The 27,015-nt window shown below is 36.4% G+C and overlaps 6 protein-coding genes and 1 long non-coding RNA gene across 7 annotated transcripts; 3 read left to right on the top strand and 4 right to left on the bottom strand.

Moving 5' to 3' along the window:
- Window positions 410-1,552, top strand: LOC109947631. The gene is made up of 3 exons (XR_002270408.1): window positions 410-455; window positions 768-888; window positions 1,286-1,552. It is a non-coding gene; the product is annotated as an uncharacterized LOC109947631 (long non-coding RNA).
- Window positions 2,004-19,408, bottom strand: LOC18784969 (elicitor-responsive protein 3). The gene is made up of 6 exons (XM_007220024.2): window positions 18,866-19,408; window positions 4,061-4,114; window positions 3,034-3,065; window positions 2,768-2,894; window positions 2,472-2,595; window positions 2,004-2,353 (listed from the first exon to the last, which is right to left on the bottom strand). The coding sequence occupies exons 2-6, from the start codon at window positions 4,087-4,089 to the stop codon at window positions 2,210-2,212; spliced, it is 456 nt and encodes a 151-aa protein (XP_007220086.2). The 5' UTR covers window positions 4,090-4,114; window positions 18,866-19,408; the 3' UTR covers window positions 2,004-2,209.
- LOC109947425 (peroxisomal (S)-2-hydroxy-acid oxidase GLO3-like) lies at window positions 7,723-8,723 on the top strand. The gene is made up of 5 exons (XM_020557397.1): window positions 7,723-7,797; window positions 7,871-7,901; window positions 8,044-8,144; window positions 8,338-8,442; window positions 8,547-8,723. Exons 1-5 carry the CDS (start codon window positions 7,723-7,725, stop codon window positions 8,721-8,723), a joined length of 489 nt encoding a protein of 162 aa, XP_020412986.1.
- On the top strand, window positions 13,125-17,476 carry LOC109947209. Its single transcript, XM_020557026.1, has 5 exons — window positions 13,125-13,414; window positions 14,685-14,966; window positions 16,131-16,232; window positions 16,545-16,665; window positions 17,061-17,476. The coding sequence occupies exons 2-5, from the start codon at window positions 14,883-14,885 to the stop codon at window positions 17,186-17,188; spliced, it is 435 nt and encodes a 144-aa protein (XP_020412615.1). The 5' UTR covers window positions 13,125-13,414; window positions 14,685-14,882; the 3' UTR covers window positions 17,189-17,476.
- On the bottom strand, window positions 17,620-19,585 carry LOC18786047 (elicitor-responsive protein 3). Its single transcript, XM_007218313.2, has 5 exons — window positions 19,415-19,585; window positions 18,780-18,845; window positions 18,514-18,640; window positions 18,214-18,337; window positions 17,620-18,075 (listed from the first exon to the last, which is right to left on the bottom strand). Exons 1-5 carry the CDS (start codon window positions 19,479-19,481, stop codon window positions 17,932-17,934), a joined length of 528 nt encoding a protein of 175 aa, XP_007218375.1. The 5' UTR covers window positions 19,482-19,585; the 3' UTR covers window positions 17,620-17,931.
- LOC109946235 (elicitor-responsive protein 3-like) lies at window positions 20,359-22,170 on the bottom strand. The gene is made up of 5 exons (XM_020557025.1): window positions 21,992-22,170; window positions 21,374-21,439; window positions 21,105-21,231; window positions 20,825-20,948; window positions 20,359-20,674 (listed from the first exon to the last, which is right to left on the bottom strand). The coding sequence occupies exons 1-5, from the start codon at window positions 22,056-22,058 to the stop codon at window positions 20,591-20,593; spliced, it is 468 nt and encodes a 155-aa protein (XP_020412614.1). The 5' UTR covers window positions 22,059-22,170; the 3' UTR covers window positions 20,359-20,590.
- Window positions 23,175-25,679, bottom strand: LOC18785128 (glycine-rich cell wall structural protein 2). The gene is made up of 5 exons (XM_007219436.2): window positions 25,510-25,679; window positions 24,547-24,612; window positions 24,290-24,416; window positions 23,833-23,950; window positions 23,175-23,714 (listed from the first exon to the last, which is right to left on the bottom strand). The coding sequence occupies exons 1-5, from the start codon at window positions 25,574-25,576 to the stop codon at window positions 23,175-23,177; spliced, it is 918 nt and encodes a 305-aa protein (XP_007219498.2). The 5' UTR covers window positions 25,577-25,679.

Here is a 27,015-nt window from a genome sequence, read left to right as displayed (position 1 = left end):
TGTCATCTTCTGCTCATGTGCTTGTTAATGTGTAAGCGCTTATGTACCTTGTGCCCAGTTCTTAACTTTGATGGTAAAAGATTAAATATTGTTTGTCAAGTTATTTGGGTTTTCCTTACAGTTTATGGATTGAATATTTGATATGGCATGTTTAGCCTAATCAGTACTTTTGACTATGGCATGTTTACCTGAGATCAAACGGCAGTATACAATTTGCCCGTTATTTGGCTTAAAAGATGAAAACTAATTCTACTTGGAAAGAAATACTATTTTTGTGAAAACTAAAAGATGAGTCTTAAATGTTTGTATTCATCCTGATGTTTCAACTGGTTTGGGAACTGAGTGATTTCTTGATTTAATGTTTGGCTGTTACAGTGCTACTGGTTTCCAAAGAGGCCAAGCTTTCAATATATGTGAACTATGCCAAAGAGGCCAAGCTTTCAATATATGCCCCGGTGAGTTTGATCTTTCTTGCTTTCCTTCTCTAATTTATTTAGATTCGTTGTCTTCTGCAAATTTTCATGTCTCTCATATATTTTACATATACATTGCTACCTTGAAAAGTTCCGTTTACTGTTAAAATATATTTTTAAAGGGAACCTCCTTCATATTACCACTCATAATACATCTGGAAAAGAGACTTGCTGGCTTGCTCTTCTTTTGGTATTTATGGATACCTTCCTCCAATTGAATTACATAATCCCTTTTATATGTAGAAGGCCCTGCTGTACTATCAGACATTGATTTACTTATACATCCTCCTGTAGGATTTTAATAGCAATAAGACTCGGAAGAAAGCTGGCTTCATACCAAGGAGGACCCGACCTAGCTCTGGAGCTAGAAGAAAGCTTTTGGGTCAGAGCTCTAGGCCACTGCCGTTGGATCAGGGTAAATATCTGAACTGGAAAATGTTTGAAACCTTTGTCTCTCATTTTAGTAAGTTTTTAAGAAATAGTTTATTTTGAATAGCATATTAATCATACATTGCTGTTTATAGTTGGGCAAGGACCCTTTAATTTGTTCTGAAGGTTTTGCATATATCGTAAAAATTGACTTGCAATCAAACTTGAAGATATCTGAGTTAAATATCACGTGATACAATAAGAAGAAAAAAAAATTGTTGGTGTTCACTTTTCTATAACTCGCATTATAATGATGCCTTTTGATTGCTGCAGAAGAAACTAAACTCTTTCAGTTAAAATGCATTGTTGTTGAACCATTTGTTCCTTGGTAGTGATTGTGTCGGATCTTACTTGTGTTTTATCAATTGCATCGTCTCCTCCAGGTGAGGATAGCGGTAGCTTGGAGGGAAGCACTGACCCAGTAGAGAGCACTGATACAGGCAAGAACATCGAAGCTGGCCTCCACGAAGCATTGGAAGACCCGATTAGGCAAGAAGCCTTCAACGAATAACTGTTTCTCTTTCTGACTCAAAACTCTGTTCATTTTTCATGGATTTTAACTTTTTAGTATAACTCTTTTGGCACCGTAATTTTTTTTTTTTTTTGGGAAGACTCCTTTGGCACTGTAATGCTATTTGCTGGTTTCTTAATGCATTTTCCAGTTTTGTTAATTCCCGAGTATTTTTGTGGTTTGGTTTGATTATTTTAACTCTTTTTTTTCATTGAAACCAAAAGAGAGGTCATTTTTTCAATCCAATCCAATCCAAGTTTTTGGATTATATTTTAAATGTGTCACAGCAATTCAATTGAGTAGTATAGTTTTAGGTTTTTCAACATCGAACTGAACAGATCCAATGATAATATGTAGAATAAAACTATTTTCTAATCATTAAATCATGTGTGTTTTTCAAAACTTATTTATTAAGAATTCTAGGTTGAGTATCAATACTGGATAGAAAAACAAGAAAGTCATTATCCAATATGAGGTTAAAGCAAATACAAAAGCAATCTACTTTTTATTTTTAGATTAGGTTGAACCAGATGATGCATTATCCTACTTAATAGATTGGGGATAATTATGAGGTAAAGCAAATTCAAAGCAATCAAAAACAGTAAACTTGACTGATTATTTCAATCCATCAAACAAGTTGAGGCACACAAAAGCACACCAAAAAGAAACCTACCACATGACTGAAGCTCCTCCTCTTTTCTCAAGCCAACACCAGGCAGCTAAATGAACATCATATGTTACACTGTAAATCACAAGGTCATTCCGGATAAGATCATTCTTCCGATCCAAATTAGCCCTACTCCTCCGCGTAAGATGATTGTTTCCATCCACCATAGCCCTCCTCTGAACCACCATATTCCCCAGATGGACCATCGTTTCTTCCATATCCCCCAGATGGACTGTCGTTTCTTCCATATTCCCCAGATGGACCATCATTTTGCTGCAACAACAAATGCAGTCAGAGTAAAGACACTAACAATGTAGGTGCAAATAGAACATAAAATAGAACATTGACTAAAAATTTAGTTCCAAAAAAGGAAAAAAAAAATTGAAAGCACCTGAGGCTCAGGAGTAAATCTGAGTCCAACTTTAATCTCTCCACGGTATTCCTTGTCCTGATTGACAACATTATATGCAGTTGGTGGAATGCTACCTTCAGTGAAAATGGGCTCTAATGAAATGCTGCATGCAGACATGAATAAGTTAGTCATACAAGTATAAATTACACTCTTTTCACCAGAGAATATATCACAGGTTGAACTGTTAAAACTCCAAACCTAGTTTCTGAGGGCTGCAAGGTACTTTCGAGTGACCGTATACAAATTAAAGGACCCAAAAAAAGAAAAATACTCACGTTGCTTCTCCAACAAAATCATCTGCGCTGAAATTATCCTTCTCCATTATTTTCAAATGAAGTTCGGAGACATCATCAGAGACTGTAAATACAAAGGTTTCATTCCATTCTGGTGCAGATCCTTGTCCTGCATGTACAATTTCTTTAACACAATTCATTGAAAACTGCAGGCATCAATTTAAGCCATTGTTCTTCCAAAAGTTACACAATTTTATTGCAGGGGAGATGTGCACAAAAGATGAAGATGGCTAGAAGTAGAAATGTACCTGAGACCACATTGCTTTTCTTCTCTTGGGTCCTTAGGGTATGTTTGGTACGCTGGACTAGCCAGGACAGTGTTAAATAACACTTTGAAACCAGCGTTTGGTGAAAGAGGGACTAAAATAAATGGGATTGTATAGTCCGTTGGTTAAAAAAACATCGGACTCGCTCGTTTAATATTGCGAGGATGAAATGCGGTTCACAAAATAGAGAGTGTGCTATTTTGAACGCACGAGTCCAACCAACGCAGCCTTCACTCTCATTCTCTTCCTCTCGAGCGACTGGAAGACCTCCATGGCGGTGACTTGGAGCTGGTAGCTGGTGGACTTGACGCCAAGAGACCAGAGCAAGTCAGCGAGCTCGAGCTGGGTGAGGCTGCCATCAGAGTCCATGTCGAATCGCATGAAGATGTTTTTCAGCTGCTTCTGCTGATTGGAGCCGTGCAGCCATCGTTCTGGTAATGGCCAAAGAAGAAGAAAGGGATTAGAACGGCCAAAGAAGAAGAAATGGATGAGATAAGATCCCAATTGTGTTCTGGACACTTGGGCCTTTTAAAAAAAATTAAAAAAAATTAATTTTGTGGTGTGGTCTGGTTTGTGAAAAGTTATGGTGTGGGGCTAATTGGCTTCTTTTTTAGGTTTTTCCCTTTGAAAATTTGGAAAGAAAGACAGACATCCAGTATGAAGATGGGAAAGGGCAAAGGTATAGGAAGATAATATAATTTTTTAAAAAAATAAATTTATAAATTCTAAATTATTTTTTTCACACATCAGCCCCAATTAAATATTTCTAATTAAATATAAATATTTTTCAAGTCAAAATTCTTAATTAAATTTAAATATTATAATAATGAATTTTTAGTCCGACACAGTCCCAAACATAGGTCTTCACTATTTTTACAATCCAGCTTCTTAGTCCGACGCAGCACCAAACGTAGGTCAGCACTTAATCCAGCTTAGTCCAATCCGAGCTAATCCAAGACAGTCCCAGGATTTAGTCCAGTCCATGACAGTCCGCCGTACCAAACGACCCCTTAGAGTCAAAAGGACATAGGGATCCATGTCAGCTGCTCATAAAGCATTCAACCTATGTCACACGTACATAATGTTCTCAGGTAGTTGATGTTGTTGGAGGAAAAGTTCCTGTTCTGCTTGATGGAGGAGTAAAGCGAGGAACAGGTGTGTTCAATCCTTGTAAGATATCTATATCTATACAAGCTGCCCTTCTGATATGAACCCTTAAACTGCTTGTATTGTTTTGGATTTTCTTATTGAAATACAGGCTAATGTTGCTGCAGGTTGGAAGGCCTGTAATCTATGGCCTTGCAGCAAACGGAGAACGCGGCATGAGACGGGTTATCGAAATGCTGAAAGATGAGTTTGAGCTCACTATGGCCCTCTGTGGCTGCCCTGGTGTTATGGATAATACCAGGAGCCATGTGAGGACAGAATGTGATAAACTCCACTCCATGCTTTAATTTGTTTTAGAAGCATCAAAATGAAATTATGCAGAGAGATGGATGAAATGAGAATGAGGCCATCAATTTATTTGGGAAACTGCTTCAATTAACAGCTATTGGAATTCAACTTGTTTTTTCTTCTCTCTCATATTGTAATTCAACTTCATTAAACGACAGGTTAAATTTATATTTACTATGGAAGTGATAGAATAACATGTGTTTACGTGTCACCGGAGAGAACCATCTTTCGGAAGTCAATTTCCTATGCAAGGTGCATAGCTTTGATCAGCCTTTCACACCGATACATTCAAGGTGCTAGGCGGGACGACACCGCCGCAATTTCATCCTAATCGTAAGGAGTAGCCGCCAGGGAGTAGGGCGCCGCCTAGGCCGCCTAGCGCCCGCCTAGCACCCGCCTAGGCCGCCTGGGCTGGTCTGGGCTGGCGTTTTGCCGTTGAGGAGTCGACGCTTAAGGTGGCACTGAGGCGCTGCATGAAGAAAGACCGAGAGAGAGAGAGATGAAGTTGAAACAGCGAGAGGGTGTAGGCTACGCTGGGAAGAAGAAGACATCTAACCTAATTTTTAATATTACTAACGGGTTGGGTTTTGTAAAATGGGCTTAACATTGTATTAAAATGGCCCTATATTAAAAAAAGTAAACTTTTTTTAGCAGTTTTTTTTTTAAAAAAAAAAAATCAAGGTTGCAGAAAATACAAAAGTAAAAGTCGTATAATATCAAGGTTCGAAAATGTTAAATTTATAAACCACCGTAATAATTACGGCTACTTGAATCTTATTGAATATTCAAATAATATTTACTGTCAAAGTATTTATATATATAATGCAGTTTGTACCATTCAGATGATATTATTTTACAAAGGACTGAACACGTTCCATTTAATAGGGCAACCTCATAGTAGTGGGAAAAATAAAAACAAAGAAAAGGTTTCAATGTCCATGCAAAGATTATATATGTTACCTCCATTCTGAAACTAGAACCTGCATGAAGAAGATCAATGGGTGCCACTATTGCGCTCAACTTTTCTTCAATGCTTAAATCTGAATATTCTTCGCCATCCATCAGTCCTAACAACTATACTTCTCCTGGATGGCTCTCATCAATTTCGGTGTTATACTATCACCATGTTATCTTTACATTTGTCATGGTTCATATAAGCCACCTTTTTAATTTTGGAATTTCCTGAATTGCACCCAGAATCATCATCACTACCATAGTCTGAAATATCGAGGATATTTCAGTTTTTTCGAATCACGGATATTTCGGAACATATCCATGTACATATCGTATAAATATTGACAATATCGACGATAATATCTGAAAATATCGATGTCGATAATTTCGCTCACATTTCAGCAATATTTTGTCAAAATATCGGTGTAATATCGCTAAAATATCGATGTAAAGGAAAAAAAAAAGTTTTTTTTTTAAAAAAAAAAAAGGGAAAAGGGGAGAAAAAAGCACAAAGGGGATATGAACCCCTCCCATTTTACTCCTTCAACACCTTAAACACCATATCACTTATGTTTTTGTGATAATATGCTAAAATATTTATATTTATATGGGTGGTATGTTAACAATTACATGCAAAACTATTTTGGGGATTTATCATTTGATGACTACTCTTCACAATACACTTACTCTACACATAGAAATGATGAAGATAGTGAAAAATTTAAACCGCGTAGGAACTCTATATGGTACTAAGTCATTCATGTATCTTACCATGCAATGTATAAAGTGTAAAATATTATAGTAAATCATTATATATAAATGATTACGGTGTATTTAATCTTTTTTCATTAATTATTACATATTTTTTACACTCATAGTGTTTGCCCGCTTGCTGTGTAATCAACTTAAATTAGTTAAATTCATCATACAATGCATTTCCTTCTAATTTTTTGTGATAAACTCATAGAAAATTGACTAAATAAACATTCTCCAAAGTTTCAATAAAAATTTCCAAGTTTTTCTCACAATTTCCGTGGTTTTTATTCAATTTTTATCGATATCGATAATATCCCGATATTTCCATCGAAATTTCCATATTTTTGGACTACCGATATTTCCGATATCATCGATATTTTAGACCTTGATCACTACTACATGTACCACTGTCACCAAGGTCATCATCAACTGCTCCAGAGTCTTCGGTATCTGATTGGGATTCCTCAACTTTCTTTTCAGAAGAATTAAATGCACACGATATGTGGATGATGAAATCTTTTTAAATAATGTAATATCACTTGAAATAGTTGAACCAATTAAAGACTCTCGTTCCTCTATTCCAGTGGAAAGGTTCAATTCAGAAATCTGTAAAACAAAAACAAGGTCCATCAGTAATTCAAGTGTAATATCACATGAGAGATTATGATAACAATATTTTCAAGAAAATTACCTGCAATGACTTCGCCAACTCAGAAACTTTCAACCCATGAATTCCTTGCTCTAGCAGAACTCTAAACAATTCACCCTTCAATGTATCAGGACGTAAACCATACTTCACCATAAGGCTCATTTCCTAGATAACAGAAGATTCAATTTGAAAAACCAAATTTCCCATTTATAGAGAGGTTTATGCAACAACAGATAAAGCTTATTAATTGTAGAACATAAATAAAACCACCATAAGAAAGTAAATAAAGGCTCCTGCGCATGGCTACAGATCTTTTTACTCTAAGGCTATTTTATTTTATTTTATTTTATTATTTCTGTTTTTGGGATTACACTATGAAGATGCATGATTTATACAGACTTTACTCAGTTGTAAGTTTGTAACTTTCTGCAGAGATTGAGGCTATAAGACATCCATTAAAGTGAAGTTTTATACTCATTTCTGTGCCTGTGTGCTACCTGGTTTCTTTGTTGAATTATAAGTTCTTAAGCTGACTTATTAGTTAGTTAAAACAGTTTTTCGTTTCCTTTAATTTTACAAGCCAAGTGTAAAGATCCTATTGAATGTCTAAATGAATAGCTGAGATCACCTTGTGATGTAAGGGATCCAGCTTCTGTGCCTAATGGTTATATTCCCTCACTCCAAGTGTGTGAGGCTGAGAGACTGAATAGAAATGAAAATTCCTCTGCTACACGTATAGCAGAGCAGTTTTTGCCAATCTTTCTCTTCTCGTTCCTTCTCTCCTTCGTCACTCTCCATTCACAAACTCAAAACACTAACATTCTTTTCTTCTTAAATTTTTAGTTATTGCATCGCGTATGGACATAGAGTGGTTGAAATCTATTACAAACTTGCCAATTCTGATCAAGGGAGTACTCACTCATGAAGTTATGGTAAGATGAACTGATCAAGGCTCCAAATAATCGTATCTTTATCTTTACGTCTTGTAAGTATTAACTCATAAAGGGAAAGATCAATTTGTGTAAAAAGGAAAAAGGTCTCGTAAATGTTAACTTCTCCCGGTATTCAAGGCATGATGATCAGTCAAAATAATCGACTCGGTGAAATACATTTTATTGACACTTGAAGTCAAATTTGGCATTAGCCCTTCTGAATAGGTGTTCTTTCTACCATTTCAGCAAGAAAGGCTGTGGAAGTAGGTGTTGCTGGGATTGTTGTCTCCAACCATGGAGGCCGCCAACTAGATTATACTCCCACCACCATTTCTGTCCTGGAAGAGGTAGAATTCTATTTCTAATTCATTGTTTTCTGGTGTAACCTGTACTGTAAGCACAAACATGGCCTAACTTACGCATGGCTAAGCATGGATAAAACCGAAATAGGATCTCGAGGAAAAAGGAGTCTTTAAAAGAAACTCTCCCATTGGAAAAGTTGTAAGAATGTTCAATCATATATATCTATAATGTTCTCAGGTAGTTGATGCTGTTGGAGGAAAAGTTCCTGTTCTGCTTAATGGAGGAGTAAGGCGAGGAACAGATGTGTTCAAGGCATTAGCCTTGGGTGCACAAGCTGTCCTTGTAAGATATCTATATCTACACAAGCTGCCCTTCTGATATGAACCCTTACACTGCTTGTATTGTTTTGGATTTTCTTATTGAAATACAGGCTAACGTTGCTGCAGGTTGGAAGGCCTGTAATCTATGGCCTTGCAGCAAACGGAGAACGCGGCGTGAGACGGGTTATCGAAATGCTGAAAGATGAGTTTGAGCTCACTATGGCCCTCTGTGGCTTCCCTGGTGTTATGGATGTTACCAGGAGCCATGTGAGAAACTCCACTCCATGCTTTAATTTGTTTTAGAAGCATCAACATGAAATTATGCAGAGAGATGAATGAAATGAGAATGAGGCCATCAATTATTTGGGAAACTTCTTCAATTAACAGCTATTGGAATTCAACTTGTTTTTTCTTCTCTCTCATATTGTAATTCAACTTCATTAAACGACAGGTTAAATTTATATTTACTATGGAAGTGATAGCATAACACGTGTTTACGTGTCACCGGAGAGAATCTTTCGGAAGTCAATTTCCTATGCAAGGTGCATAGCTTTGATCAGCCTTTCACACCGATACATTCAAGGTGCTAGGCGGGACGACACCGCCGCAATTTCATCCTAATCGTAAGGAGTAGCCGCCAGGGAGTAGGGCGCCCCCTAGGCCGCCTAGGCCGCCTAGCCCCGCCTAGGCCGCCTAGCGCCCGCCTAGGCCGCCTAGCGCCCGCCTAGCACCCGCCTAGGCCGCCTGGGCTGGTCTGGGCTGGCGTTTTGCCGTTGAGGCGTCGACGCTTAAGGTGGCACTGAGGCGCTGCATGAAGAAAGACCGAGAGAGAGAGAGAGAGATGAAGTTGAAACAGCGAGAGGGTGTAGGCTACGCTGGGAAGAAGAAGACATCTAACCTAATTTTTAATATTACTAACGGGTTGGGTTTTGTAAAATGGGCTTAAACATTGTATTAAAATGGCCCTATACTAAAAAAAAAGTAACTTTTTTTAGCAGTTTTTTTATTAAAAAAAAAAAAAAAATCAAGGATGCAGAAAATACAAAAGTAAAAGTCGTATAATATCAAGGTTCGAAAATGTTAAACTTATAAACCACCGTAATAATTACGGCTACTTGAATCTCATTGAATATTCAAATAATATTTACTGTCAAAGTATTTTTATATATAATGTAGTTTACACAATTCAGATGATATTATCTTACAAAGGACTGAATATGTTCCATTTAATAGGGCAACCTCATAGTAGTGGGAAAAATAAAAACAAAGAAAAGGTTTTAATGTCCATGCAAAGATTCTATATGTTACCTCCATTCTGAAACTAGAACCTGCATGAAGAAGATCAATGGGTGCCACTATTGCGCTCAACTTTTCTTCAATGCTTAAATTTAAATATTCTTCGCCTTCCATCAGTGCTAACAACTATACTTCTCCTGGATGGCTCTCATCAATTTCGGTGTTATACTATCACCATGTTATCTTTAAGTTTGCCATGGTACATATAAGTCAGCTTTTTAATTTTGGAATTTCCTGAATTGCACCCATAATCATCATCACTGCTACATGTACCACTGTCACCGAGGTCATCATCAACTGCTCCAGAGTCTTCGGTATCTGATTGGGATTCCTCCACTTTCTTTTCAGAAGAATTAATACGCACACGATATGTGGATGATGAAATCTTTTCAAATAATGTAATATCACTTGAAAGAGAACCAATTAAAGACTCTAGTTACTTTATTCCAATGGAGGTTCAATTCAGAAACCTGCAAAACAAAAACAAAGTCCAGCACTAATTCAAGTGTAATATCACATGAGAGATTATGATAACAATATTTTCAAGAAAATTATCTGCAATGACTTCGCCAACTCAGAAACTTTCAACCCATATGAATTCCTTGCTCTAGCAGAACTCCAAACAATTCAACCTTTAAAGTACCAGGACGTAAACCATACTTCACCATAAGGCTCATTTCCTAGATAACAGAAGATTCAATTGGAAAAACCAAATTTCACATTTATAGATAGGTTTATGCAACAATAGATAAAGCTTATTAATTGTAGAACGTAAATAAAACCACAATAAAGGCTCTTGCGCATGTCTAGTCATTAAAGCAAATAAACATATGCTCAACAGATGTTATTTAGGAATGCACGATAATGCCAACAAACAAAACTGAAGAAACTATTTCCTTTAACATTCAATCACTACATGTTATATGTAAAACCTAAAATTTCTGATTTGGTCCTTAAGTATGGAAAATGAACCTATCCAACTGGGGCTTTGCCTTAAGGTAGAAACAGATTATTCGGGGTAATGACAGATCTTAAATGACTATTGCCAATAAGGCTTTGAATGCTCAAGGTTTTGGGTGATGAACACATATTATTGGGCATCTATAGCACTTAACTTGCAGAATACAGATGTGTTGATAATTAAATACATTTACTAGAAAGGAAATGGAGCTTAGAAAAATCAATTGCAACCATGGGAGTTGAATTAGAAGACCTTGCTAAGGGCATCCCTTCGCCTTGCACCTTGCTTTGAACCAAAACCAGCGGCAACCAGTACTTGACACAGTATTTCTGTCCATGTTAAAGGGTTTAGCGATCTCTTCCAGAATTCCAGAGTGGGTTCTTGATTTTCAACCTGCCAAATCATTTGATAAAGATGTTTAGTTGTTGAGTACTGCCATTCAAATTTTTCATAAAAATATGAAAGAACAATTGATTTAAGAGATGAGCAAAAAAGTCTCCATTGTTTGACAACAATAAGCATCTCTAATCAACTATACCACAAAAAGCCAGTGGATCTTCTAAAAGTGCATATGGATGGACTACTAATAGTCTGATTATGATTTTGTTCAGAAAATTTCTTGTCGCCTAAGCGTATCTATCAGATATTTTGGAATGGACACCTTTCTGCGGTCACACCAAACTTTTGATTATTAGTTGATATCCTCTTTCCTATATTCTTTAAATTTATCTGATGTCATATTGCTACTTTCAGTGGTATTTAACTTCCCTGTAATGAAACATGGCAACAGTCTTATAGATTGCATTACTATTTATAAAAAACAATAAATAAAAAATCGGGTATAGCTGACCGTGTATACTATTTATACAATAAAATTAGAGGACCCCCCTTTCCATTAGGTGCCACGTGTCAAAAACAGTATAGCCGAGCGGCTATACTATTTTTTAAAAATAAAGAAAAACAGGGTTGTAAAAAAAAACCCCTATGCGATTAGGTGCGCACATGTAAAAAAAAAAAAATGTAAACAAAATTTTAAAAAATGGCGTATAGCCGCACGGATATACTATTTTTAAAACAAATAAAAAAGGGCGTATAGCTGAGCGGCTATACTATTGATACATAAACAAAAACTCTTGAGATATAGCCGTGCGGCTATACTATTTTTACCAAAAAATTAGGAAAAAATCGGGTATACTATTTTTAAAAGGAAAAATAAGAAAAACCGAAGGCGGCTATACTATTTATACATGTAAAAATGGAGGAGCCCAGTGCGATTAGGTGCCCGCGTGTAAAAACGGTATAGCCGTACGGCTATACTATTTTCACAAAACAAATCAGAATAAGGGTTATAACCGATCGGCTATACGATTTATATATATAAAAAATGAGTCCAATTTTTCTGTTACCCAATCCCATGTGCCTCCCTATTTCCTTCTTATATTTTTGACATGTGTTCCATGACTTAACAGAAATTTAACACTGTTTATTTCAATATAATAAAATTTATTTAAAAAAAGAAACCCCATTTCCTCGCCTCATCTATTTCATTCAGCAAAAAGGGAGCATTGTCTTTGTTCTTTCTCCTCCAAACCCCAAGTTCATCAGATCCGCCATGGGTTTGTTTATGCCTCCATAGGATGATGGGACACCCAATTTATATCTAATCTCCACCACCACGCCCATTCATCAGACTCGCCACCTCACCGGGTGCATTTGCTTCAAGACACCCTCAAACACACATAGAGAAAGTGCTTCCATATTAAAGATTTGGCTCAAGGAAACATCACTCGAGCACTGCAAAGACCAAGAATTGATCAATCAGAAAAACCCACAAGGTAAAGCTTGGAAATTTCATATGGCTCAAGGAAACATCACTCGAGTGTTGAAATATTGTTAACAGTTTTAAATTTATGTTTGTCATATGACACATGTCAAAAGATATATGGGAGGAAACAGGGTTAGGCGCTAGCGTGTCAAAATAAATCTAGCCGCATGGCTATACTATTTTTTAAAAAAAATTTAAAAAAACCAAGTATAGCCACCTGTCTATACTATTACGTAAGCACAAAATTTTCAAAATATTAGTGTGTATATTGCAATATTTTCTTAACCCTTTATATCAGAATTACTAATCAACGATGGTTAGAACATAATCCAAACTCAAATTGACAAGGTAAAGGTTACAATCATACACACTAACTAGTTATTAGTCTAGTTATTATTCGTGTAAAGAATTGAATACTTTCACATTTAATACTTGTATTATATATGTGTTGTATGTATACAGTCTCGATCTTTTGGACCACAGGAGTCCAAGAAATTGTGGTCACCCACCATTGAATATTAATCCAATAATTCAAAAAAATTTATTAAAAGAAGTGCAAGAGTGAGTGAACCGTTAAATTTGCATATTATTAAATAAACAGGAAATTTGCCACTGGTGTGGGAGTTGAGTCCCAAATACGAGCGTATACGACACTTTTCTTTCTACGACGATCGTTCTATTAAAATGCCAATGCAACAGACACCATCGTTTCCTGGCTTTAATTTTCCACCGAGCCAAACAGGAAATAGCCCTTTACTTTATTTTCCGGGAAAATCGTCTTCGGCCGGAAAGTCTTTTACTCGGTTTCGTAAAACGACGCCGCGGGACTGGCATCACAGCAAAGCTACGGAGCAATCTCTCTGAGCTCGCAGTACATGATGATGATGAAGAAGCAGGAGAAGAAATTCGAAGGTAGAACTGAACGCTTTGCTTTAAAATCAGGCAGAGTCAGAATATGAAGTTATTTACCTTTGTTGTTGTTGCTTGTTTCTGTTTGGTTGCTGAGAAATGGTGAGCGACGGTTCCTAATTGTTTGAGAAAGGAAAAAAAATAGAGTTTTTAGTTCAATAAAGGAAATAGTTTAAATTTTTAAACATTCTCCGCTTGTGGCTCCAAAATGTAAATTTTTTGGGAAGAATATTATTTTCTAATTTGGTGTTTATTGTAAGATATTGCATTGTTTTCATTCTGTTAGATTGTATGATTGTATATTTTTTGTCAAGTTGGGTCTATTTGTTGCCACTTATGGTAGAGTTATATTAATCCAATTGGGGGAAAATGGTATTGATCTTAGGCTTTTTAACATCCAGTATTTAGTTCTTAATTCTTATCTTCTTTATGATGCCATGTTCAACTCATTTTTATTTCTTGGGACAAGGAATTTTATTTTGTGTGTGTATGTTGTGGAAATTCAAATCAATACAGCAATTATGAAAGTGATTGTATATTTTGGATTGGTTTTATATAATATTGGGCTGTTAAGAGTGACAGTAATTACTATTCAGAACTTCATAAATGTTAAAGGATTTTGTATCTCATTCAATAGGTTACTAGCTAGCTTGAAAGCAAAGAGATGGGAAGGTCTGAATTCAAGTGTGTGTAAGGAATGCTATTAAACAAGTGTGTGTAAGAACTCAAATGTGTTCTGACATTGATGGATTCTATTGTTGTTGTGTATCATTAAGCTACTCATATGTTATCCCTATTGTTTTCATTATATGCTTGTTTGGTGTTGCAGCACATAGTTCTTGAAATTTTAAAATCAAATGTCAAAAAGGCAAAACACGTGACAGTTTCAAAGTTATAATTATTGGTTTACCTTGAGGGAGAATAGGAAAATAGAGATTAAGAACTTTAGATTCCCTGGAACTAATTTCCTTGTTCTTGATTATAAAGGGGAACATTGAGGATCTAATCAAGATGATCTTGATCTCTGATCTTATCCCAAAAGTTAAAAATTAAAAATTAAAATTGAAGATTAGCTCTGAAATGCTAAGGCGATTTGTTTTTGTTAATACTTTGCTTTTATCTGGCATTCATCCTGCCTTTGAGCGTTTCTATTGTCTTGTTAATGGTGCGCTGTTTTCTTGTTTTCTTGATACATGAATGTGCGCTGTCCGGTTTGTCATTTCCAGTTGTTCTTTTATATTCGTAGGGAAGAATTAATTCTCTTTATTTGCAGTTACGTTTTGGCTCCTTGACAGAACACACTGGTGGATGGAAACACGTGGACTTGGAGGCATCTTTTCCTTTTCTAGAATTATCCCTTTAATGCCTCGTTTGCATCGAAGTTTTAGGGTTAAAAGGACCCTCAAGCAGGGTGGAGGTAGAAGGGAGAGATTTTTTAGACCATTGTTGAAGGAGATAATCATTCTCAACCATGGGAGATAAGCCTTCCGACACTCCAATTCCTGATGGGTGGAAGTTCAAGAGTGAGGTCCGAAAGGACGGATCCACATCCTCGGTAAATACACACATGATTCCCAGGCTCTGTTCTTTATCTATTGATTTTCTTGTTCTGTTCTAGTTCTGAAGTGTTTTAATCAATATTCTCTACACATGCATGATTTGCATTACTGCTGTAATGGGTTTCAGTTTTGATGGTAGATTGCCTTAGCTGATGTAATTCTCATTTTGCACATTATTCATATCAACTCCGAGTAGTTGAAATCTCATTTATTTTATATTTAACCGAAATCTCATTTATTTCATTACTTAACACAAATCTCATTAATTTCTCTAATAATGATCTTATTGTGTTTTATCAGTGGAAAATTGATGTAATCTCATGTATTAGAATCAAAGTTTTCACCTGCATAAGCTTAATCAATTGGGAAGTGGATATTATCTTTGGTGTTAGATTGACTTAGTTGATTTGGTTTTAAATCTATTGTGCAATAATTTATCCTTCTAATTGAAACATCCATGTTGGATTGCTTCTTGAATGTTCGGTGGCACTGTGTTTGATTGTATTCTTATTGAATGTAAACTTGCCTTTCTGGATTGAAAAGGAATGTAATAGTGCAGCTTTAGCCTTATATTTTCTGTTTTTTTTTTTATTAATCACTCTTCAAGGTAGCCGTAAGTGGAGTTTTAAGTAATGTATCCTGTAGTGTAGTCACAGGAGGCTAGGCTTCCAAGTCACCAATTGTTGACAGTTAATGAACAGAAGCTTTTCCTTATTGTTTTATAACAAATATAGGAAGATCTTTTTATCCATGTTAAAGGAATCTTTAGTCCGGCATTTTCCATAAGTATGCATAAATGTATGTCATCTTCTGCTCATGTGCTTGCTAATGCGTGAGCGCTTTATACCTTTTGATGGTAAAAGATTAAATATTGTTTGTCAAGTTATTTGGGTTTTCCTTACCAGTTTATGGATTGAATATTTGATATGGCATGTTTAGCCTAATCAGTACTTTTGACTATGGCATGTTTACCTGAGATCAAACAGCAGTATACAGTTTGCCCATTACTTGGCTTAAAAGATGAAAACTAATTCTATTTGGAAAGAAATACTATTTTTGTGAAAACTAAAATGATGAGTCTTAAATGTTTGTATTCATCCTGATGTTTCAACTGGTTTGGGAACTGAGTGATTTCTTGATTTAATGTTTGGCTGTTACAGTGCTACTGGTGTCCAGCAACTGGACAGCACTTTTTCACTTACGAAGATCTTATGCGATATGTGAACTATGCCAAGGAGGCCAAGCTTTCAATATATGCCCCAGTGAGTTTGATCTTTCTTGCTTTCCTTCTCTAATTTATTTAGATTCGTTGTCTTCTGCAATTTTTCATGTCTCTCATATATTTTACATATACATTGCTACCTTGAAAAGTTCCATTTACTGTTAAAATATATTTGGAAAGGGAACCTCCTTCATATTACCACTCATAATACATCTGGAAAAGAGACTTGCTGGCTTTCTCTTCTTTTGTTATTTATGGATACCTTTCTCCAATTGAATTACATAATCCCTTTTATATGTAGAAGGCCCTGCTATACTATCAGACATTGATTTACTCATACATCCTCTTGTAGGATTTTAATAGCAATAAGACTCGGAAGAAAGCTGGCTTCATACCAAGGAGGACCCGACCTAGCTCTGGAGCTAGAAGAAAGCTTTTGGGTCAGAGCTCTAGGCCACTGCCTTTGGATCAGGGTAAATATCTGAACTGGAAAATGTTTGAAACCTTTGTCTCTCACTTTAGTAAGTTTTTAAGAAATAGTTTATTTTGAATAGCATATTAATCATACACTGCTGTTTATAGTTGGGCAAGGACCCTTTAATTTGTTCTGAAGGTTTTGCATATATCGTAAAAATTGACTTGCAATCAAACTTGAAGATACCTGAGTTAAATATCACGTGATACATTAAGAAAAAAACTATGTTGGTTTTCACTTTTATATAACTAGCATTATAATGGTGCCCTTTGATTGCTGCAGAAGAAACAAAACTCTTTCAGTTAAAATGCATTGTTGTTGAACCGTTGGTTCCCTTGGTAGTGATTGTGTTGGTTCTTACTTGTGTTTTATCAATTGCATCGTCTCGTCCAGGTGAGGATAGCAGTAGCTTGGAGGGAAGCACTGACCCAGTAGAGAGCACTGATACGGGCACGAACATCGAAGCTCGCCTCCATGAAGCATTGGAAGACCCGATTAGGCAAGAAGCCTTCAATGAATAACTGTTTCTCTTTCTGATTCAAAACTCTATTGTTCATTTTTCATGGGTTTTAACTTTTTGGTATAACTCTTTTAGCACCGTAATTTTTTTTTTTTTTTTTGGAAGACTCCTTTGGCACTGTAATGCTATTTGCTGGTTTCTTAATGCATTTTCCAGTTTTGTTAATTCCCGAGTATTTTTTTTTTGTTTGGTTTGATTATTTTAACTCTTTTGTTTTTTTTCATTGAAACCAAAAGAGAGGTCATTTTTTCAATCCAATCCAATCCAAGTGTTTGGATTAGATTTTAAATGTGTCACAGCAATTCAATTGAGTAGTACAGTTTAGGTTCTTCAACATTGAACTGAACTGATCCAATGATAATATGTAGAATAAAACTTATTTATTAAAATTCTAGGTTGAGTATCAATACTGGATAGCAAACAATAAAATCAAGAGGTAAAGCAAACCAACATGGTTTTATTTTTAGATTAGATTGAACCAGATGATTCATTACCCTACTTTATAGATTGGGGATAATTATGAGGTAAAGCAAATACAAAGCAATCAGAAACAGTAAACTTGACTGATTATTTCAAGCAATCAAACAAGTTGAGGCACACAAAAGCACACCAAAAAGAAACCTCTGACATGACTGAAGCTCCTCTTTTCTCAAGCCAACACCAGGCAGCTAAATGAACATCATACATTACACTGTAAATCACAAGGTCATTCCGGGTAAGATTATTCTTCCGATCCAAATTAGCCTACTCCTCAGCGTAAGATGATTGTTTCCATCCACCATAGCCCTCCTCGGAACCACCATATTCCCCAGATGGACCGTCGTTTCTTCCATATCCCCCAGATGGACCGTCGTTTCTTCCATATTCCCCAGATGCACCCTCGTTTTGCTGCAACAACGAATGCAGTCAGAGTAAAGACACTAACAATGTAGCAAATAGAACATAAAATAGAACACAACAATCATAAACTAGAACATTGACTACAAATTTAAAGTTCCAAAAGAGGAAAAAAAAAATTGAGAGCACCTCAGGCTCAGGAGTGAATCTGAGTCCAACTTTAATCTCTCCACGGTATTCTTTGTCCTGATTTACAACATTATATGCAGTTGGTGGAATGCTACCTTCAGTGAAAATGGGCTCTAATGAAATGCTGCAAACAGCCATGGATAAGTTAGGCATGAAAGTATAAATTACACTCTTTTCACCAGAGAATATATCACTGGTTGAACTGTTAGAACTCAAAACCTAGTTTCTGAGGGCTGCAAATTACTTTCGAGTGAGTAACCATATACAAATTAAAGGATCCGAAAAAAGAAAAATACTCACGTTGCTTCTCCAACAAAATCGTCTGCGCTGAAATTATCCTTTTCCATTATTTTCAAATGAAGTTCGGAGACATCATCAGAGACTGTAAATACAAAGGTTTCATTCCATTCTGGTGCAGATCCTTGCCCTGCATGTACAATTTTTTTAACACAATTCATTGAAAACTGCAGGCACCAATTTAAGCCATTGTCCTTCCAAAAGTTACACAATTTTATTGCAGGGGAGATGTGCACAAAAGATGAAGATGGCTAGAAGTAGAAATGTACCTGAGACCACATTGCTTTTCTTCTCTTGGGTCCTTAGAGTCAAAAGGACATAGGGATCCATGTCAGCTGCTCATAAAGCATTCAACCCATGTCACACATACATAATTAGCAAATTCAGAAACTTAAAGCAGAAAGATTAAAAAGTAGAACAGATTTATATCAAATTCTTTGTGGATCCAAATATCAATTCTGTTGCCCCAAAAAACAATTTCCTGATTCAACTTAGCATAGTCATAAGTAAATCCAAGCACCCCCATTGTCAGAAGTAGATAGATCCTTTGTCCTTAACTTAAACTTACTATGGATCTATGCAAAAGTGACTCAGAACTTTCATGGATTCTTTTGTTTTTGGTTAGTTAGTGCATCAAAGATTCAACTTTTGACCCACATAATCATACATATTTATAGACACATGAGAAAACAGGGTCATCAAGCCTAGAAAAATCAGGCAAAAGCATTGACTCAGATAAGACAAAGCTAGCAAGGAGTTTAGATCCACAAAAGGGTGAAGCAGGAAGCAACCCATAAATTATTTCTCTTGTATAAATGTTTCTACAAATCATACAGTAAATGATCGGCTGGGAGATCGAAGATCCTTAACACAGGCACAGAGGGAGAGAGAGAGAGAGAGTTACCGAGAAAATCATTGTTGTCGAGGCCTTTGGCATCAACAAGAAGAACTTCAAGCGTTCCCAGAGGCATGTTTGGATCGGATGAAAATTGAAATCCACAGAAAAGAGAGAGAACAGTTAACAAGTTGCAGTTTTCTGAGCTGAAACGACTTATGAAGAAGAAATCATTTGCCTGTCAACTATTTAAATAGCTTTCTTAGCATAGCGGTTACTGGTTACTAGTTACCGGTTACCAGTTACCAAGCATGTCTGAAGCTGAACAGGGATTGACGTGTTCAGTTGGTTTCCATAATGTGGCATGTTATATGAGCCTAGTCACAACATTCTGATCACATCATATATGAGCCTAGCCAACCAAGACGTAGCCACCACTTTGTTAGAAAAGATTTTGAGTTCAAATTTATACGAACAAGAGTTTAATTGCGTGCGCCTAAGATGAATATATGGAACTTAGAAGATGTAATCTTTAAACGGGGCCATACAGTAAAGAGTATTTATAATTACACCATTGACAAGAATTCAAGTACCGTCTTCACGCTTCTTTGAACAAAAAAAACATATAAAAATGTGATCGTTGAATACTTGAAAAAATGAAAAGATTGATCCCACAACTTGAGGAGCTTTATGGAGTAATGAGGTTTCCCTGGGTTTGATGGAAACTTTTTTCAATTGAATTTTATTGTTGGCTTTGATTGTTGAACTGAATTTGAAGGAAATAGGCTGGCCATTTTGACCCAGTGGTAACATGCATAACAAATTATTATATAATGGATGATTTGGTGTATGCTAATTAAAAACTTGTTTGTTAAGAATTGTGTTGAGTAAACCAAAAACACTCAAAAGCACACGCCAGGTGTTTACATTGGATTGAATTTGGGTAGGAACAAACCGACATTAGTGTGATTATGCTCCTAATCATGGAGATTAAGTGTAATGAGGAGAGAGGGTAAAAGCAGAGATGAAAGCAATCACCATTACTAAAACTGACAGGTTATTTCAGTCTAATTAATATAAAAAACAAGTTGAGGCACAAAAGCACACCAAAAGGAAACTTCCCACATGACTGAAGCTCCTTCTCTTTTCTCAAGCCAACACCAGGCAGCTAAATGAACATCATACATTACACTGTAAATCACAAGGTTATTCCTGGTAAGATGGTTCTTCCAATCCAAACTAGCCCTACTCCTCTGCGTAAGACGATTGTTTCCATCCACCGTAGCCCTCCTCGGAACCACCATATTCCCCAGATGGACCGTCGTTTTGCTGCAATAACAAATGCAGTCAGAGTAAAGACACTAACAATGTAGTTGCAAAAAAGTGCTTTAGCAGTGATGTTCAACACAACAATCATAAAATAAAATATTGACTAAAAACTTAAAGTTTCGAAAAAGGAAAAAGAAAAATCAAAAGCACCTCAGGCTCAGGAGTGAATCTGAGTCCAACTTTAATCTCTCCACGGTATTCCTTGTCCTGATTGACAACATTGTATGCAGTTGGTGGAATGCCGCCTTCAGTGAACACTGGCTCTAATGAAATACTGCATGCAGCCATGGATAAGTTAGACATGAAACTACAAATTAACTCTTTTCACGGAGAATATATCACAGATTATTTAACTGTCAAAACTCAAAACTCATTTTCTGAGGGATGCAAATTGCTTTCGAGTGACCGAAAAAATGAAAAAAATACTCACGTTGCTTCTCCAACAAAATCATCTGCGCTGAAATTATCCTTATCCATTATTTTCAAATGAAGTTCAGAGACATCATCAGAGACTGTAAATACAAAGGTTTCATTCCATTCTGGTGCAGATCCTTGCCCTGCATGTACAATTTTGTTCTTAACACAATTCATTGAAAACTGCAGGCACCAATTTAAGCCATTGTTCTTCCAAAAGTTACACAATTTTATTGCAGGGGAGATGTGCACAAATGATGAAGATGGCTAGAGGTAGAAATGTACCTGAGACCACATTGCTTTTCTTCTCTTGGGTCCTTAGAGTCAAAAGGACATAGGGATCCATGTCAGCTGCTCATAAAACATTCAACCCATGTCACACATACATAATTAGCAAATTCAGAAACTTAAAGCAGCAAGATTAAAAAGTATAACAGATTTATATCAAATTCTTTGTGGATCCAAATATGTCGACCCAAAAAAAGTATCAATAAAAATCCTGATTTAGTTTAGCATAGTTATAAGTAAACTCAAGCACCCACATGTCAAAAGTAGATAGATCTTTTCTCCTTAACTTAAATTTGCTGTGGATCTATGCAAAAGTGAATGAGAACTTTCATTGATTCTTTTGTTTTTGGTTAGTGCATCAAAGATTCAACTTTTTACCCACACACATACACATGTATATACACACACACATGAGAAAACAGGGTCATCAAGCTTATAAAAGTCAAGCAAAAGCATTCGTTCAGATATAAGACAAAGCTAGCAAAGAATGGAGATCCATAGAAGCAACCCAAAAATTATTTCTCTTGTTTATGTGTTTCTACAAATAATACAGAAAATGATCAGCTGGCAGATCGAAGATCCTTAACACAGACACAGAGGGAGAGAGATAGTTACCCAGAAAATCATTGTTGTCAAGGCCTTTGGCATCAACAAGAAGAACTTCAAGCGTTCCCAGAGGCATGTTTGGATCGGTTGAAAATTGAAATCCAAAGCAGGAGAGAGAGGGAAGAGGGAGGAGTCTACAAGTGAAGTTGCAGTTTTCTGAGCTGGAAACGACTTATGAACTCATTTGCCTGTCAGCTATTTAAATAGCTTTCTTAGCAGTTACTGTCAGCTATTTAAATAGCTTTCTTAGCAGTTACTAGTTACTAGTTACAGTTACCAGTTGACTTGTTCAGTTCTGTTTCCGTAATGTGGCATGTTATTTTCAACTCTTAATCCTCTCAACGTTAAATTAATTTTAGCTCTTTAGATCTTAATTACACTCACAACATTCTGTAATCTCTTTCGCATCTTATATGTGGCAAGTCAACAACATGTAGTCACACCACTTTATTGGAAAAGATTTCAAGTTCAAATTCTATGAAAAAAAAATATACATATGTAATTCGAAAGAAAGACGTAATCTTTGAGTGGTGCTTTATAGTTCATGCGGTAAGAGCACTTACATTTACGACAAGAATCCAACTATTGTATTTACGATTTTTTAAATAAAAAGAGCATACATAAATTTGACTTTGGAATAATTACAAAAAGAAAAAAAAGAAAGAAGAAGAGGAAAAGATCGATTCCAAAAGTAGAGGAGTTTCTTCAATTGAATTTTAATGTTGGCTTTGATTGTTAAACTGAAGTTGAAGGAAATAGGCAGGCCATTTTGACCCAATGGTAACATGCATAACAAGTTATTAATATTATGGATGATTAAATGGGTGCTGAAAACTTGTTTGTTAAGAATTGTGTTGAGTAAGGAATAAACACTCAAAAAGCACATGCCAGGTGTTTACATTGAATCGAATTTGGGTAGCAACAAACCGAAACTGGTGTGATTAGATGCTCCTAATCATGGAAATTAGGTATAATGAGGAGGGAGGGTGAAAGCAAAGATGAAAGCAATCACCATTAGTAAAGTTGACTGGTTATTTCAGTCTAATAAAAAAACAAGTTGAGCCACAGAAAGTAGAACCAAAAAGGAACCCTTCAACATGACTAGCAAAGCTCTTTATTCTTTTTACCCAAGTTAATACCATGCAGCTAATTAAGTCATCAATAATACATTATTACACTCTTAATCACAAGTTCATCCTCGGTGAGAAGATTCGTTCCATCCGCCATAGCTTTCCTCGGCTTCCGATGATTCTTTCCGTCCACCACCACCACCATAGCCCCTGCCACGTCCACTACCATAGCCGCTGCTGCCACCATCACCATAGCCATCACCCCCACCACTACCATAGCTGCTGCCACCACCACCATAGCCGCTGCCGCCACCACCACCACCATAGCTGCCGCCGCCACCGCTGCCGCCACCACCATAGCCACCATCACCACCACCACCGTAACCACCGTCACCACCACCACCATAGCCGCCACCCCGTCCACCACCATAGACTCCACCGCCACCATAGTCGTCGCTACCGCCACCACCATAGCCGCTTCCACGTCCACCACCATAGCCACCACTGCCACCACCACCATAACCATCGCCACCACCACCACCATAGGCGCCGCCGCCCCCACCACCACCACCATAGCTTTCCTCTCCTTTATGTGATGATCCTTTCCTTCCACCATAGCTCTCCGAGCCACCACCGTAGTCTCCAGAACCATGGCTGCCTCCCTGCGATAAACAAAACACATTTATGAAAAGGTTAAAGCTATGAAAAGATTGAAAGCAAATTACCAAAAAGTGGAGCAAAGGAGCAGTGAGCTTTTGATTGATGAGTAACAATATCTACCTCAGGAGTGAAAGTGAGGCCAACTTTAATCTCTCCGTGATATTCCTTTTCTTGATTGACAACATTGTATGGAGTTGGTGGAAGGTTTCCTTCAATGAAAACAGCCTCTAAAGGAACGCTGCATGCGACCATATAAGATAAGTTAGAGTAGCTATTAAGTATTAGAATGCGAGCACCTAACTCAAAATCAATCGTCAATAAGTTGAGAGATCCGTGACTGAATGAGTCATCTGTTAATAACCCGTACACAAATTTTGTAACGAGTAAATACACATTTGTTACTATGAATTTTTTGGCACTAATCTAGGTTGTTTGATAAATAAAACCATATAGACCAGTTCAGTTGGGTCACTTCATCTAATAGCTTAAGTTTTGAAGAACCAAACAGGGCTCGCCTAGCTGCAGACTTTTATGAGAAACCTTATACAAATTAAAGGACAAAAAGAAAAGAACTCACGTTGCTTCCCCAACAAAATCATCTGCACTGAAGCTATCTTTGTCCATTATTTTCAAACGAAGTTCATCAACCTCGTCGGAGACGTTGAATGAAAAGGTTTCATTCCATTCTGGCTCAGATCCTTGCCCTGCATTGCATGTACAACATTTTCAATTACAACACAATTGGTTGAAAACCAATTTAACCCAAAATTAAGTTGAAACAAATGCATGGAATTATAAATAAGAAAGATATGGCTAGCTAAAAAGAAACTGTACCTGAGAGGATAGTGCTTTTCTTGTCTTGGGTCCTTACAGTCAAAATGACATAGGGATCCATGTCAGCTGCCCATGAAAAGCATTCAATTCAACCCATGATGCAGATATATATAATCAAACATCATATTATATCAAACTATTTACAGGCAATGCCTAACCCCACCAAACACATATATAATATATGATTGTTTACACTGCTCACAAAATGTGACAGTGACATAAAAAGGCCTAGCTGTAATTGAAAATTGAGAAAAATAAAAAAAGGGAAATCAGCTAACTAGAAGAAGAGTACTTAAAACAATCATAAAGAAGTTAAAAAAACTGATGATGTCAGTAGATGATCATGTCCTTTATTATTCACACAAACTTCAAATTATGGGTTGGTTATGTTTTTATACATGTTCAAAGGGTTGAAAAAGGGGAAGAAGCGTCACCGCCCCTGTCTGGATCAATTACAAGATAATTGAAGCCAAATACCGACATATATATATATATATATCAAAAAAGAAAATTAAACCAATTAGATGACATAAACAATATAGTGATGAGGAAAAACAGGACCAGGGAAGAAAAAAATAGATAGATACTTTATAAATGACTTGAAATTACTACCGATCAATGAAGAGGGATTGTTTTGCTGGTACTGATCAATCAAAGATCCAACATTTTACAATCACAAACATACATGTATGCATGAGAAAACATGTTCATGAAAACCCAGAAAAAAAAAAAAAATCATGTAGCTAGGGATTAAGAAATATATACACAAAGCAAATTAAGAATTCAGATTTGAGATCGAGCAGAAAGCAACAATGCAATGCAACCCAGAAATCATTTCTCATGTGTCAATTAATATAAGAACAATATTGGCGTTCATAGATTAAATTAATAATCTTATTGATCCAATATTGTTCATATAAAACACAGAGAGAGAGAGAGAGAGAGATGTATATATAGAGTTACCGAGAAAATCATTGTTGTGGAGGCCTTTGGCACTGACAAGAAGGACTTCGAGCGTTCCATGAGGCATGTTTGGATTGGAAGAAACTATGAACAAAACACAGAGAGAGAGAGAGAGAGAGAGAGAGAGAGAGAGAAGATACAAAGTCTAGGACGTTTTTTATTGCATATAAAGACTAATTAAGAGACGACAGGTTCCTGATGTTGGGTTCAATAATACGACATGTCATCGTTTTCAACTCTTAGTCCCGCCATAAAACGTGGAGAGAAGACGCGTATCCGTTTCTCATATATTATTCTGGCATGTACAGAGCACGATCAAAATCTGTTAATTAAGGAAAACAACTAATTGCTATAAATTTTTACTTTTTACCTTTTTAGAAAATGCCAGATAATTTGTTGCTAATTGCACATTTGTTACATTTTGGCACATCTTTGGTTTCATTTACAAAACCGAGGGTATTTTATAAAAAAACAGCAAAACCGAGTATAGCCGGCCGGCTATACTATTTACACGTAAAAAAGAAATTGGGTGCCCACATGTCAAAAACAGTATTGCAGCGAGGCTATATTTTTTTAATTATATATAAATTGAGTATAGCCATGGCTATACTTTTTTTTTTTTTTTTTTTAAAAATTTGGTTATCGCCACTCGGCTATACTTTTATACATATTAAAAAGAGAACCCGCCTAGTTCAGTATAGCCGAGCGCCTATATTTTTATAAATAAAAAAATACTGGGTATAGCCCGGCGCCGATACTTTTTAAAAAAACAGAAAAATCGGGCATAGTCGTTCGGCTATACTATTTTTAATATATATATATATATATATAACCGAGTATAGCCGCGCGGCTATACTATTTTTAAAAAAAACCTCTAGTGCGACTTGGCGTGCACGTGTTAAAAAGGGTATAGCCGTGCGGCTATACTATTTTTTAAAACAAGTATAGCCATGCGGCTATACTATACCAGTAAAAGGAAGAGACCCCTATTGCGATTAGTCGCCCACGTCTCAAAATACGTTTCGGCTGGAAAATCTTTTACTCGGTTTCATAAAACGACGTCGCGGAACTGGCATCACAGCAAAGCTACGGAGCAATGATGATGAAGAAGCAGGAGAAGAAATTCGAAGGTAGAACTGAACGCTTTGCTTTAATATCAGGCAGAGTGAGAATATGAACCCATTTCCTTTTGTTGTTGTTGGTTGTTTCTGTTTGGTTGCTGAGAAATGGTGAAACAATAAAGGAAACAAGGCTAGGGTTTTGAACAAAATACCCATTTTCATACAGGAGAGCTATTGCGAAGCTATGAATTGGGTTTTGAGCTACAAGTGAGGCTAGGGTTTTTTTTATTTTTTATGGCAATGGTGTAAAAAAGGCCGAGACTTTCGGACAAAACTGTAAAACAATAAATACAAATATTTGAGGTTTCGAAGAGATAGAGATGGGTTTTTGATAAACAAATGGAGAGAATTGAGAAGGCGAAGAAGAACGGAAGAAGGCTTTCTC

Source organism: Prunus persica, chromosome G2 (assembly GCF_000346465.2).
Source record: "Prunus persica cultivar Lovell chromosome G2, Prunus_persica_NCBIv2, whole genome shotgun sequence".
Taxonomy (NCBI): Eukaryota; Viridiplantae; Streptophyta; class Magnoliopsida; order Rosales; family Rosaceae; genus Prunus; species Prunus persica.
Note: the sequence above shows the minus strand (reverse complement) of the source record. Positions and strands in the feature narration are given on the sequence as shown.

Excerpts from the sequence above, each read along its gene's own strand:
- LOC109947425 (XM_020557397.1), top strand. The coding sequence starts at position 7,723 with ATGGACATAGAGTGGTTGAAATCTATTACAAACTTGCCAATTCTGATC. Across the intron at positions 7,798-7,870 it reads TACTCACTCATGAAGTTATG|GGAAAGATCAATTTGTGTAA; the intron begins GTAAGATGAACT and ends TAACTCATAAAG. Across the intron at positions 8,145-8,337 it reads CCATTTCTGTCCTGGAAGAG|GTAGTTGATGCTGTTGGAGG; the intron begins GTAGAATTCTAT and ends TAATGTTCTCAG.
- LOC109947209 (XM_020557026.1), top strand. The coding sequence starts at position 14,883 with ATGGGAGATAAGCCTTCCGACACTCCAATTCCTGATGGGTGGAAGTTC. Across the intron at positions 16,233-16,544 it reads AGCTTTCAATATATGCCCCA|GATTTTAATAGCAATAAGAC; the intron begins GTGAGTTTGATC and ends ATCCTCTTGTAG. Across the intron at positions 16,666-17,060 it reads GCCACTGCCTTTGGATCAGG|GTGAGGATAGCAGTAGCTTG; the intron begins GTAAATATCTGA and ends CGTCTCGTCCAG.
- LOC18785128 (XM_007219436.2), bottom strand. The coding sequence starts at position 25,576 with ATGCCTCATGGAACGCTCGAAGTCCTTCTTGTCAGTGCCAAAGGCCTC. Across the intron at positions 23,951-24,289 it reads GATTTTGTTGGGGAAGCAAC|CGTTCCTTTAGAGGCTGTTT; the intron begins GTGAGTTCTTTT and ends GGTCGCATGCAG. Across the intron at positions 23,715-23,832 it reads GCCTCACTTTCACTCCTGAG|GGAGGCAGCCATGGTTCTGG; the intron begins GTAGATATTGTT and ends TGTTTATCGCAG.
- LOC18784969 (XM_007220024.2), bottom strand. The coding sequence starts at position 4,089 with ATGGATCCCTATGTCCTTTTGACTCTAAG. Across the intron at positions 2,895-3,033 it reads GAAAAGCAATGTGGTCTCAG|GACAAGGATCTGCACCAGAA; the intron begins GTACATTTCTAC and ends TTGTACATGCAG. Across the intron at positions 2,596-2,767 it reads GATTTTGTTGGAGAAGCAAC|CATTTCATTAGAGCCCATTT; the intron begins GTGAGTATTTTT and ends GTCTGCATGCAG.
- LOC109946235 (XM_020557025.1), bottom strand. The coding sequence starts at position 22,058 with ATGCCTCTGGGAACGCTTGAAGTTCTTCTTGTTGATGCCAAAGGCCTT. Across the intron at positions 21,440-21,991 it reads TGACAACAATGATTTTCTGG|CTGACATGGATCCCTATGTC; the intron begins GTAACTATCTCT and ends TTTTATGAGCAG. Across the intron at positions 20,949-21,104 it reads GATTTTGTTGGAGAAGCAAC|TATTTCATTAGAGCCAGTGT; the intron begins GTGAGTATTTTT and ends GGCTGCATGCAG.
- LOC18786047 (XM_007218313.2), bottom strand. The coding sequence starts at position 19,481 with ATGCCTCTGGGAACGCTTGAAGTTCTTCTTGTTGATGCCAAAGGCCTC. Across the intron at positions 18,846-19,414 it reads CGACAACAATGATTTTCTCG|CTGACATGGATCCCTATGTC; the intron begins GTAACTCTCTCT and ends CTTTATGAGCAG. Across the intron at positions 18,641-18,779 it reads GAAAAGCAATGTGGTCTCAG|GGCAAGGATCTGCACCAGAA; the intron begins GTACATTTCTAC and ends TTGTACATGCAG.